The sequence below is a fragment of the Astatotilapia calliptera genome, chromosome 2 (genome assembly GCF_900246225.1).
Source record: "Astatotilapia calliptera chromosome 2, fAstCal1.2, whole genome shotgun sequence".
In the NCBI taxonomy this organism is placed as follows: Eukaryota; Metazoa; Chordata; class Actinopteri; order Cichliformes; family Cichlidae; genus Astatotilapia; species Astatotilapia calliptera.
Window position 1 is genome coordinate 23,609,076 of NC_039303.1, and position 13,816 is coordinate 23,622,891.

At 41.5% G+C, this 13,816-nt stretch overlaps 1 protein-coding gene across 6 annotated transcripts in view; it reads right to left on the reverse strand.

Annotated features, from left to right (window-relative positions):
• gria1a (glutamate receptor, ionotropic, AMPA 1a) overlaps nucleotides 1-13,816 on the reverse strand; it is a 75,987-nt gene that overhangs the window by 11,068 nt on the left and 51,103 nt on the right. For 4 of the 6 annotated variants that reach the window (XR_003274165.1, XR_003274166.1, XM_026188844.1 and 1 more), the window contains exons 12-14: nucleotides 5,478-5,676; nucleotides 4,508-4,755; nucleotides 1,513-1,627 (exon numbers count right to left, since the gene is read on the reverse strand). Coding sequence is in view for 4 of the 6 variants with exons in the window: in XM_026188844.1 (XP_026044629.1) it covers nucleotides 1,513-1,627; nucleotides 4,508-4,755; nucleotides 5,478-5,676 (562 nt within the window). In the remaining 2 variants the exon portion in view is untranslated. Of the gene's footprint in view, nucleotides 1-667; nucleotides 783-1,512; nucleotides 1,628-4,507; nucleotides 4,756-5,477; nucleotides 5,677-13,816 lie in introns of all 6 variants that reach the window. The other 2 variants (XM_026188877.1, XM_026188867.1) reach the window with 2 other exon arrangements.

The following is a 13,816-nucleotide window of genomic DNA, read 5'->3' on the forward strand; positions in this document are numbered from 1 at the left end:
TTAAATAGTACAATCTTTCTTTGCTGGCAAAGGTTAATGTTAATGTTACAGTAGAAGTGGATTGGACAGGCGGTCAAGTGGTGCCACTTTTGATCACGGACAGCCCATAAAGACATTGTTAGATATTATTAAACTACAAATGTAACAGTTTAGCTGGAAGAAAATGAATGGATGGACAGATGTAACAATCTCTTCGCTGTGTACTTACATAGTAGCAAAGTGTTTAGAATTCATTCTCCAGAGTGAAAGCTGAAGTAGATAAACTTTAGAAAAAGTGGCTTTCATTCACTTTGATTTGTGCATTTTTATTGGTTTCCTATTAATTCAAAATTAAGGTAATTAAATCCAAATATTTTGTTTCTGTAGAGAGATTGCAATAACAATTCTTTCAGGCTGAACTGACATTTATTATATTCTTCTTTAAAGGTAATGATACATGGAAAAACATTGATAAGAAAATTTTGTTTGTCTATTTTAATGCATTTTTCAACCATAAACAGGTGAGAGTTATCCTTAATCATCATCTTATATTTGGGCCAATACAGTAGAGCTGCCAGAGCCACATGGGGAGTGCTGCTAAGTGCAGCACACTTTGGGCTGGTCTAGTATTAAAGGAGGGTTGTGCTGCGAGGTGCTGTGAGGTGCCAGGTTCGGGTTGGAGACTAACCTTTCTTCCGGAGTCCTTGCTGCCACACTCCCCTTTATCGTACCACCATTTGTTTTTCAGTTTGTCTAAGACGGCTTGCTCATTGAGCTTCAACACCGCTAGGTTTACTGGGATTCTTCCAACCATAAGGGAATAACATAAATAACATATTATACCATGTTATTTTATGTTATTAATTCAGAGACATAAAGAGCAGCAAATAGATACACATGCCTGGATTTGCTTGTTGTCAAAAAAACAAAACAAAAGAAAAATGTCACACAAACCACACCCACGTGCACACAAATATATTGCAGAAACATCATTAGAAACATCAATCAAAGTGATATGAATTAATACTCCATCTAGCTCGGTTAGTTTGCTCCCTAAGGCAGTAGATGTGTATTACTATATCACTTGGGGTAACCGGCATACTGCTTGCACTCACTTATGCCACAAGGCTTTCTTAATTTGATCTTTTCCTATTCGAAATCAACCATGTTGTACAGCTAAACTTATAGTCCCAGAATGGATGCGTGGGAGCCACAACACAAAGAACTTTGCCGTTTTAATTAGCACTGATCAATTTTAAATCAGTGCTATTTTGTTTGAGCAGGGAGACATGATGCAAAAATTCCCCTCTCTATGCATTTCAAATTCATCCCCTGCCGGCCAAGCAATCACCCCCCTCAGTCCTTTCCCTTTGCTCTTCCCCACACCACACAGAGAGATTAAGTGTTGCTGGAGTGGTGGTGCAGCGCAGGCCTGCCAGTTACCCCTCTGTTCCCCTTCCCCCACTTCCCACCCCACCTCCCACTCTCAGTGGTGGTGGGTTTACCCGCAGGGTTTATCAAACTGGCTCTGACCTTGGAGTCCCCGCCCCCGCTGCCGCACTCTCCCTTGTCGTACCACCACTTGTTTTTCAATTTGTCCAAGAGGCCCTGCTCGTTCAGTTTTAACACTGCCAGGTTTACTGGGTTTCTTGAAAATAATATAAAACGATAACCATTAGGAGACACTCTATGGGACAGATATAAAGAGATTGGTCGTATGGTGGTGGTGGTGGTGGTGATAATGAAATGCTGACTTAGAATTGGAAGCACTCCTGCGTTTGGCTACTGGTGTTAAGCAGGAGCGCTGGCTTTAGGATGCACGTGTTAGTCACATACCTGCAATGGGGCTTAAACACTGAGTGCCAATACAGTGGGTTTTACCAAGGAGGGGCTTGCCTCAGAGAGAGGCAGAGCAAACACTATAAATGGAGATGCTTTTGGATGCGGAAGTCTGACTACAGATGGTAATTTCCTTTCAGCTGCACCAGCATACAAATTGCTATGGCAACTAACCTATCAATATTCAAGCCATAACAGCATTCTTGTGAATAGAAGCTGATACTGATTAATTTATAAATAACAGCAGAAACAAATTCCAGCAGAAGCTTCGACGGTTTTAACTGCTACGATCACTTTCACGATAGCTTTATTTCTCTAACTGGCTGAAAAAGATGTTGCCTGACCAACTGCAGACACATCACCCAAAGCACCTCCCCATGGGTAGCTCTGTCTCTCTCTGGTCACTGTGTATTTCCTAAAGCTGCAAGGTTGAGGACAAAGACTATCCATCCACAAATCACAAGAATGCCAGAATCTGCAATCAGAATTTGCATATAAAAGTAAAGATTACAGCCTTTACGTGATTGCCTTTTTTTTTTTGCTCAAATCAGCACCAATTCTTCTGCACAGGAACAATTTAGTTTGTCGGCATCCTGCCTTTCTCATCACTGAACACAGAAGAGTCTCTACCCCCAACCTGGAGGACATCACACAGCTGTAGGGAAGACAGTTTTTTTGGAGCTGGTAAAACCTCTAAATTCTTTCTTAGCCTGGCAGACTCAGAGAAAAAAGAAAGAAGTCACGAGAAGAATTAAAGTGGACATGGATGTTGTGGAGAGTCATGGTTTGGTTGGTTCAGCGTGAGCAGATGTCAGGGAGGTTACTGAATGTTAGCGGGATGGTGCAGACCCTGAAGATTGTATATGTCAGAAATGAAGATCAGAATTTACACAGAACGTCAGAGCAATTGACAAGAAAGTGATCTCTGAAGACATTCCTGCAAAATGAAGAGTTATTTTAGGTTTTTTTTCCTCAAAAGTTCTGTTTTCAATCAGGCCTGCAATGCAATATTAGCGCTATCAGCGCTATTAGTCTCATTTACTGTGTAGAAAAGAAATCTCTACTTATGCAAAAATCTAAAAAGAATGACAGTATATAAATGTCTAATTAGGAACTTCTATTGGAACGGGTATCAGTTCTGTAGTTCTGCACAGATACTCTATGAAATTTAAACACGATGAGAAAAAAAGAGTCAGATTATTGCTTCTCTAATATCCAGTCGTCCGTTCAAACTGATTCATTATCAATGCATTGCAGGTGCGATTGGACTCAGCTCTTTAAATTCATGGGTAACTCATTCATGTCCCATTCCGGATGAGCTGAATACATTTCCTCCTTAAAACCAAAAAAATCCGTGAGTCATTCTACTTGCCATGCTTTAATACCACTCATGCAATCGCAAATGTTTGTTATCTGTTAATGGAACTCCATATCAGACATCTGTGACCACAATGACAACTTGGGAATAAGGTACATCGCTAAGTAAATAATTAACACAAAGAGAGCGAGATCAAACGGGGGCCACCCTTAGCTGTTCACCACTCTGTCCCACTGCTATGTTGTGGTCTGGGCCAATCCCGACTACATGACTCTGAAGCAGATTTATATCAACCTCTTGTCTTATCGTTCATGCAGCATTAAACTTCATTTGCGGAATCTAATTTGTATTAAATTTTAAAAAGGAGCTTCTGATCGAGGCTTTAGAAGCAGTTCTACTCAGCATTCTGACCTCTGGCTGTCAACCAAGGAGGAAACCCATATGAATCCGCAGCGAGTTTGAATAAAATCTTCCCATATGGCTCCTTTCATTAAAATGAATGAGGCCTATTAGAAATAGATTAAAAGCTTCAGATGCCACCAGCTTCTGCACTCTCTCTGTAGTTGCGGGAGAAATTTAAATGGGAAGTTGGTTAAGGTGTTAATGTAATGTGAAATGACAGCTGTTGCTCTTGGACATCGATGGCAGGAGTAAATCCGGGATGAATTATCCTTCATTATGTCAATTATCACATTAAATGTCGCAAAATACAAATTCCACTCTGCTGACTTCACATTCAAGGTGTGAGCTCTGGCTTAAGTGGTAAAGCAGCTATACGGGATTCTTTAAGTTGTAAAATTGCTTTAGGGGCTCGGATTTTTATGATTGGCACGTTTCTATTTTTTGCGTGTGTGTTTGTGTTTAAGGGGGATGATTTGAAGAATATAAAGAGAGTTTGAAATATAATTGGAAGGCATCAAGGAAGCAAAGTGCTACTTAAAGAGGATAAGAGATCTCATCGTCCTGCTTTATACTTCTGCTAGTGCTCACAAGTCAGCTGGGAATAATCTAGCTGCGTACGTAGATGTGCAGACACAAATAAAGATGATCAGAATTGAAAATGGGAGGGATCGAGCTATAAATGCCAGTGCAATATGTGCAAACAGTTGGAGGATGACCGTGACAATAATGAGATGCCTTCTATATCTGATCAGAGCATTTATACTTATAAATTAATCTGGTAGTGCGTGCACAAAGCATTCAGAATGCATGAAATGGCACCAAAAAAAAATCAACCTAAGCACATAAATATGTTCATAAATGAGCAAATGCAGACCTCCAAATAAACAGGTGAGGGGTAACGCTCATGCACAGGCACCAATAAAAGCACATGAAGGCTTTTATCCAACCACTGCAGTGGCAAAGGTTTACCTGAGATGGGAGCCCTTTGGTGTGGCAATTCCATAACCTTTGGAGTCCAGGTTGCCTCCCACCTTCATAGTGTCACAGGGTTTCCTCTGCTCTATGTACTCATTCATAGTGGACTCCAGCAGGTAGGCATATTTGCCCTTGGACTTCCTGACTCTCATGACACCCTCGTCTGTCGTTTTGACAAACACAGACGGGTCGGCCGCCTTCATGTAAGACCACATCTTCTCAAACACGGCAATCTTAGACCTCTGACAGCCAGAAATGTTAATAAGAAAAGGGATAGAAGTACAGGGAAAGGGACTGTCAGTATATAAATACTTTATTATCTATCTTTAGAGTGTTAAAGGTAAATGTTAAAATCCTTAAAAATGTCAGGACTTTACTCCCAATTTAACTATTTATGCTCTTTTCATCCAACCCAATATCACTGCAAAATGTGTAACAGACGCAGGTCCACCGTGTCCATTTCACATTTTGCCTCTCCAAAACATGAAATGGACACACACGCAGACGTTGCTGCACTACCAGCACAGGGAGTGAAAATAATTCACAGGAAAGCGTTTAAACAGACATTAGTAACACATTTACATGTATGTACACATTAGCTGCCTAGCTTAATGGTTTCTGGTGATTAAGGACCCTGGAATGTCCAGGAAGTCACTATCGACTTTGTGCCTTTAAATATATTATCCCCCCCTGCTGGTAAGCGTGTACATTTCACGTTTTAGAGAGGCAAAGCGTGAAATGGACACAGTGGACCGGCGTGTCTGTTACACGTTTTGCCGTGATACTGTGTTGCTTCGTCAGTAGTTACTCACCGTTAGATTGCTGGCAGAGTCCACAGCTGTGTTTTTGTGATTCTACATTTACTGTCCTCTTATAACACTTTAAAATAACTTATACTTCCCAAATGCCGCTAGCTCACAATGAAAATGTTTAAACCCCGGGTGTGCCAGGTTTTGTTCCTCACCCTGAAGAATTCTTTGGTGGAGCCAGCATCCAGCGTTCCATATGCAATCTCTGTCTGCTTGGCCAGATCCTCGGCACTCTCTATAGGAGACACCATCCTCTCCACAGTCAGGAAAGCAGCCAGATTCGCAGTATAGGATGAGATGATGATGAGAGTGAAGAACCACCAGACGCCTCCAACAATGCGGCCTGACAGAGAGCTAAAAAGAGAAGGACAGAATGTTGTTAGTCTGTCAAAAATAGGTATGCAAAGATGCTGTTCACACATATCTTTCACAGACAGAGCCAATTCTGCATTAAGGTGGGGGAGAAATAAATAGGTGGCATCCATCTTTCTCTTTATGGAAAATTCTGCACGCAATCAAGAAGAGCTATCTAAAAGAACCCGGTGATGTTCGCACCATTCAAATGATCCACATTACATCACACTCACTGTATCATTCCTCTTTTCACTAGGCTTGGAGATCATACCCCGGTCTGCTAAGGAAAGATAACCAGCTCCACAAAGGCCCACTCAGCTTTCTCCCTGCCAAATTAATCTCACTTTAAGAAAGTCGCCAATATGGTTTATGCCATACACATTAATTGTTGGGGATTAAGAGGCAGACAAGAACACTTAGCCACTGCTCTAATTGCACTTCCAATAAAAAAAAAAAGCCAAATTCAAATGCCTGCACTGTGCAGTTCGTTTCCTTGTATCTCTTCACCTCAAGAGAACCCAGTTTGAACAGCAGCAGCAAAAATCATGTTGCATTACATATCAGACCCCCTCCCAAAAAATCACTGAGGCACAGGGTGGCAGAGCTTCTGCAGTGAAAATGACACAAATCTGAAACAAAAAATAAAAGGCTTTCGTGATTCACCTTTGTACCCACGACTCAAATGGAGCATGAACATGAAGGCAAGATTAAGTATGGAGGGGAAAAAAAGAGACAGGGAGAGAAGCCGAAACGTAATCATTTAAGATGCTTTTCAGATGACGGGCAGATGATGAAAGAGCAGCCATGGAGCGAGCCGAGAGCAAACACAGAACGGTTGCAGAGCCTTTGAAAAATCAGTCGGGAGGCTGTCTGTGTGTGTGTGGTGTGTGTGTGTTTTGACTTGCTCACTGCTCAAAGATCATATGGGTGTAGGTGAGGTTAAACTTTGACTGCACAGTGAAATCTTGTGTGTGTTGTGTGATGCAGGGCTCTCTCTCTCTCTCTCTCTCTCTCTCTCTCTCTCTCTCTCTCTCTCTATATATATATATATATATATATATATATAATGTATATATATATATATAATGTATATATATATATATATACACACACACTTGTACCTAGGTGAGTTGGGGACAAGAATAACCCCCTTCTCAACCTGAGGCAATGGTTCTCAGGCAGAAAAGGGCGGATTGCTCGCTCAGGGTTGCTGCCTTCAAGTGAAGAGGTTCAAGTATGTCAGGGTCTCATTCATGAGGTGAAGAGTGGCGTGGAAGACTGACATATTGCTGCAGTGTCTGCAGCGATGCAGATGTGATGCTATCCCGGTCTGTCCTGATGGGGAGAAAGCTGAGCATGAAGGCAAAGCTGTCCATTTACCGGCTGATCTATTTTCCTACCCTCACTTGTGGCCACAGCGTGTGGGTAGTGACCCAAAGAATTATGGATACAAGAAAGCAATGAGCTTCCTCTGAAGGGTATCTGGGCTTATCCTTTGAGAAAAGGTGAGGAATGTGGTCATTCATGAGGGGCTCAAAATAGAGAGCTGCAGTTCCTCCACATTGAAAGCAGCTGGCTGATGTGCTTGCATGGAGCTGTTTTAGGCATGTCCGACTGTGAGGGAATTTTGGGATATATCTAGGTACAGCTTACGGATGCCTCAGTGTCACCCTAGAAGAGCTAATGGAGGTGGAAGAGAGGGAGGTCTGGGTATTTATGCTCAAACTGCTGCTACCAAATAAGCAGGAGAAAATGGAAGCGATGATGGATGCCTATTTTTATGATTTACAGATATGTCAACACACTCATATATTTAACATACACAATACACACAAATATTGAGATACAGTTATATAACTTTCTGCACATCTGCAAATAATCCTCCTACAATAATATGCTAAGGTTCTTCAGGTGATATTCATAGAAGTGAACAACCCTTTTGTCATTTATACATTAGTCAAGAAGCAAGCCAGCCAGCCAGCATCCATACATCACATTATGGTTACTGAAGTGTCTGTATGATTCCTATAAGATCTTTTTGAATTTTCACAAGAAATCTGGAATCTGGCAATGCCATGTATTGATTGTGTGACTAACTATGCTACCTCTGCGGGCTTCAGGTATCACCTCAGTAGTGACACTGACACTAGCTAAATGCAAAACTAGTGAAAAACAGTGAGAAAAGATGAGGAGGGGGGAAAAATGTCAGTGTCCTCCACCTGTAAATCATTCCTGTTTTGGGGGTTGTCTCATTGTTGCCCCTCTAGTGCACCTGTTGTTAATTTCATCAACGCCAAAGCAGCTTAAACTGATTAACAGCCCCCTCTGATACTTAACTGACCAGATCAATATCCCAGAAGTCTAACTAAATAGGTGTTATATCTCGAGCAATGTATTACTATTTCCTATTTGTATAGGTTAAAAAGGCAGATCAGTACGGTCTAAAAAATTAATTGATAAAACAAGAAAGTACAAATCTCAAATAAGCCCGCTAACAAATATATTCAAGATCTAATATTCCACCAATATGTTCCCAATCAGCTGTTTTCTTTAAAATAAATGAAAGCTCTAGATTATGCTTTGCCGGGATCCACTATAAAACTGGCCATCTCCTATTATTCGTGACAACATAGAGATAAAGAGCAGAAATGATGAAAATAATGTTCAAGAATTTCAGAGTCCTTGTAGAAATAAGTTATTTTCAATCCTTTATGTTAGCGTTCAAACTACACGGCACACATTTTATTGTGAAAAGAAGAAGTTAAGTCTGTTATTCTAGGCTGAAACAAGTGAAACGAAGGAGGAATGTGTGTGTGTGTGTGTGTGTGTGGGGGGGGGGGGGGGGCAAATGGCATAGAAGATGAAAAGTAAACTGGATAGTACCACCAGAGGCAGACAAACTCCTTAGCTTTGACTGCTGCTGGCCTCCAGAGATGGCAGTAAACAGCTGTCTAATCCTTCCCCCTCAGTTGCCCTTTTTTTTTCTCCTTTCGTTTTCCTTTCTCTCGCCTCCTCTCTTCCTCTCTTTTCCCTTTCCTCTCCGTTCACCCTCCATCTCCGCTGTGCACGCCTGCCTGTCTCTTCATGTGCTGAGAGGGATGCGATTGGGGGGTGGGGGGAGGGGTGGTGACAGGGGTTTGGCCCGAGACAACAATACCCTACACCTTGGCATTGATGCTGACAAATTCAAGTATGCACGAAAACACACAGAAGTGCGTGCACACACAACACACATATGACCCACATGTGCATTTGCTGCCTTCCCGGGGATGGTTTACTGGCATGAGTGTGTGTGTGTCTGAGCAAGGGAACAAAGGGGTCACCATTTGGACGAAGAGAAAAGGGCTGTGTGTGTGCATGCGTGGATGTGAGGGTCGTTTGTGCACCTCAGTGTGTGTGTGTGAGAGTGTGAGTGGGTGTGTGTTGGGCCTCTTGCAGCAGTCCTCCCCATTTGAGCAAAGTGACTGGCAAACACAGACCTGTTTGTCTCTGTTTGTTTCCTTTTGAACTGCTTTCCTTTGAGCCTCCTTTCCGCCCCTCATACATTATTGCACAGCAGCCAACCTTGGCGCCTCAGTAAAAGATTAACTAAGCTGTCCTATTACAGTAAAGGAAATCTTCCGAGCAGCACTGTAATTTCATAGTCATGTTAAGGCAACGATTAATCAATTATTCACTCCGCCTTTAATTTTTTTTATTGTATTGAGAAGAAAATGAATGTTAAAGGAAGCAGCAGCAGAAGCACAGGCTCAACCGCAGCGGCACAGGCAGAAATACAATACTTGTGTGTATGCACATCGTTAGTGCTGAAATGATTAAACGATCAATCAAAGTGTCCAGCCACTGACATGTGATCGAGCAAATATAGCGCACACTTACCTACCAAACTCTCTTAACCTTAAAGATCTATTTACCTTCTTTGGCTTCTCTCACTATTACCTTAAATATTAAATTTAAAAAAATAAAAAAATACAGTAACCAAATAATATAATAAGTATTTTAGGAGCAGAAAAAGGAAACAGGTCTCATTGGTGTTGTTAAATTCAGTATCAAATCCAAATGAGCCTTTCGTTCTGTTTGTGTATTTTTCTAAAGTCTTTCCTGGAGCGTTTTGCTTCAGCTTCATAGTGATGGAGAGAAAACATGTCATGCAATCAAGAACTGCACCAGGTCTGCGGGAACACTGATTACACAGCTTCTTAAAGCCCCCTCGGCCACCAGGACTCACCACCCGACACCTACCCAAGTTTAGCATTCCCTAAATCAGCTTCTTGCTTACAGTGATGGGGTCCCTCAGGTTTGGCTTGCAGTGGTTGGAAGAGGACTGGGCTGTGACCTCACGTACAGTATTTACCTTTGGAAAGCAGATGTTAAACTCTCTTGTCAGAAAAAAAATCATCTTAAAAAGCTACACACGGCAGACCGGATCTCTGGCTTTGACGTTTCCTACGCGATCTCCACCCACAGTTCCCCGGGAATCTGCTATAGCGCTAAACTCTCATTAGAATTCCCCTGGCTGGCCTCCTCTTTTCGATATGGTAATTAGCAATGACTAATGACTTTAGCAAGTGTAAAAAATGAGCCAGTAATGGCCACATTACAATGGATTAGGAATTACAGAGGTTTAAATGAGAAAGAAAATGGTCTCTAATTATGGTGTGATTCTAAGACAAATCAGGGATGGTACAGGAGTTTTCTGATATGCAGCTTTTTTTTTCTTGTTTCCTTCTTCTAAATTAGTAGCCGTATGTTCTCAATGACTGGGAACGGCCACTCCCAGTGTGTTTCCACAGGCGAGCCTTCTTACATGCAACGGCATGAAACAACAGAAACGGCAAAAAGGGAGTGAGAGAGTAGCAAAGTGGAACTGGTGAGGTTATTGTGCCACTAAGCAGAAATATATATATAGATATAATCCGAGATAGAGTGATTATATCTGAGCTAATCATCCCCTGCTCTGGTGAACTGCGAAAAACATCCTTAGCAAAAACAACTCATTAGACGTGGAAATGAAGAAAGCGGTATAAAGAAGAAAGGACCACTATTCAATCAACACAATGAGACTGCAGAAGATAAAGTGGCCGTGCGTGTGTGTGTGGTGCAACAACCAAGTCAAGGGTTACTCCATTAGTTATTCTAGCATAATATAGCACACAGGGCTCTACAGTCATAATTCCGAGTTGTGTGTAAACATTATTTGTATTCTGTTTTGAAGGAGCTGAAGGTTTGAACAGGCCGTGAGAACTGAGGTGAATCATTTTTAATACCTTACTTGATGCGTTTGTCACACAGTGCTGGCACAGGATGATGGCCTGCATTACATTTGAATGAAATTAGAGAAGAAGAAGAAAAATAATAACTCCATAATTTATTCTTTTATTTGGAGGATTAAATGATTCTACTTATATTTCCTTTAAGAGTCCTTCTACTCACTTACTGTATATCACAGGGCTTTTGTTAATGAGCCTTTTCCCCAACTATGCCTCCACTGCTTGTAAATGTTATGGGTTGATAAAATTTTATTTAAGCTTTCTCCACAGTCTCCTTAGCAAATTAAAAAAAACAAACAAAAAACAGGCGGCTCAAATCATGCCTAATTGCACAGGTATGCTGGGATAATGAACCAGAATAGTATATTTATGAGTGCTGAACTTTTTTATGTAAAGCTGCCTCAATATAGGTCGCTGCAGTTGCAGAAAGCACATGCACGACCCCGGTCACGGGTTCAGAGCTCAGCGCAGACGTGGCAGCTTTGGCTTGATGTGCCACACACGATGCTTTTAGTGCACAGAAAGACAACAGACGCACACTTGTCTGACGCTTTTAGTGTGTTCTTGATATTGCCAAAGGAGCCTCGGGGGAACAGTAACACACTACGGCCGATATTGTTGCAAAGCCGCAGGTTTTGCTTTTGTGTGCTTGCGCTTTTGTTGCAAAGACCTCCCAGTTGTTAGGTCTGTATTATTTGAGAGCACTTTCATCTCCAAGGCCAAACTACATGTGAGCTTTAAGCATGGAGCACAAAAAATAATGATTTATTAAAGCTTCTCTCTCCATCTAAAGGTCAGCATTACCATGCCATTGAGCTGAAAAGAGAATATTATGGTAATGTTACCAGCCTGAAGCAAACACACCACAAGCTTGTAATTATACTCATTCAAGTAGACTATGGGAAAAAAACAAAACAACACTGACAAAAGCATTATGATTTCAAACGCTTTGTAATTATTTAATGCATGTTTCTTTCAATAAGAAGCAGTAAAGTTAACAGGCTGCTTTGCAACATATGGCTCATTTTGGAGCGGTCATGCGTGAATGCAAAACAAAACAAAACTTCAGCTTGCAGCCACCGCACGCTGACGGTGCAGGGGAATCGATATAATTGAGATGCAACTCTAATCGTTATATCTGTGTCCGCACACTTGTTTGCTGAATGATGCTGCGGATTGCTGTCTTAGCCTCAAGTAACCTGAGAAAAGACAGTTCTGGCAATCTGTGAGAGTGCTCAGCTCCGCGCCCACACACATACGCAAAGCCTCTTAGTCACTCCAGCTAGAAAAACAGGCAAATACATCACAACTGTTTCCCGCAAATCAATGCCATCAACACGCGTGTAAGCGGACTGACAGTGCGTTCAGGCTTTCTGAGCATTAATACAAAAAAGAAAAAAGAAAAGGAGATGCTGTATGTGTGCATTTGAGTGAAGTTCTGCACATCAGAGAGACTTGAAGGGAAACTGCTATGATTTAAAAAAAAAAAAAATCTCTTTACGGTTGCTATGGTGACACACTCTGCACTTAAAACAGTACAGCTGAGCTGAGAGAGATTTTAGTCATCTCACTCCTCCTCCTCTCACTCTTTTTCCTCTCACTACATATATAAGGGCATCCACCCCTATAGTAGAGTGGGCCTGCCATCACAAAGAGAAAACTCTCATCAACTCGCAGGCCCTCTCATAAGCCTCACAGCATCGCATCTTTCCAGTCAAATAACTGGCAGTGTTTACACTGGCCCAGGTAGATTTCCCATGTGGCCTCGAGCTCGGTGTATTATTCATGGTTGCAAGAAATATATCCGTATACTGTCACAGCTTGATTACAGCAAAAAGAAAAAAAAAGCCCTCTCTGCATGTGGAAATGTATGTGTGACTGATGTGACAGAGTAAAACGCCTCAGAGGCGATGGTGCCTTTGTCTGTGGTACAAAGTGTGATACGCCAGTGGGGAGTGTATATGGGCTCGTGCGTGCGTGTGCCTCGGTGGTTTCTGTTGGCGAGTGTGCATGCATGTAAGATCAAAAAGTTGCCTTCATGCGATCTCCGAATAAATAAAACATAAGTTGTGCCGTGAACTAAACCGAGCCGTATCTTTATGAATAAATCATCCCTTCCTGAACCCCCACCCCCCCACTCTCTCCAAAAAACTGCTTTATAGCAGCTAACTTATTCCACAATTATGTAACTCGGTGGCGTGTAACACAGTCTATTTTCTCAGTGCTCGCGACATTAATAACAACAATAAACACAGTGTGACATCCCGCTTGATCCCTGTGCAAGATCAATAATTCCCTTGATCACAAGAGTTCACCTGGTTCGTCACTGAGGGTTTGGTTAGCAGCCGAACAATAGCTTTCATGTCAGAAATAATGGGTGTGCCTGCATTATGTGGGAAACCTTTAATTTCAAGTGCAGTGTGCTGCGGGTGAGTCTGTGTTTGGGTTGAAAGGAAGAGGAAAGGAACACGTACAATATTCAGTTTGAAGCGTGAGCCATTTTGAAAGCTCTTCTCAAAATGGAATGAAGACAAACCTATAGGGTATCTATATCTAAACAAATAAAGTGATCACATCCTAAATGTTCTGGAAAAAAGTGACCCAATGCAAAATAAATGTTGAGTCAATGTTACAACAATGTTAAAACCTGACGATGTAATAGTAATGACATTAAAAGAACACAATAATATAATTGATCGATGATGATCTTTCTATAGTTGATCAGGTGACAATGAGGTTGAAAAGTCATAGATTTATAGCTGACCGGGAAATTATATTGAAATGTGGTGGATTTTATAGTTTAAATACCACAGAAGTTCAGTTGATTAGAAGTCATAAATTCAACAATGTGTCAGTATTAAACTGCAAAA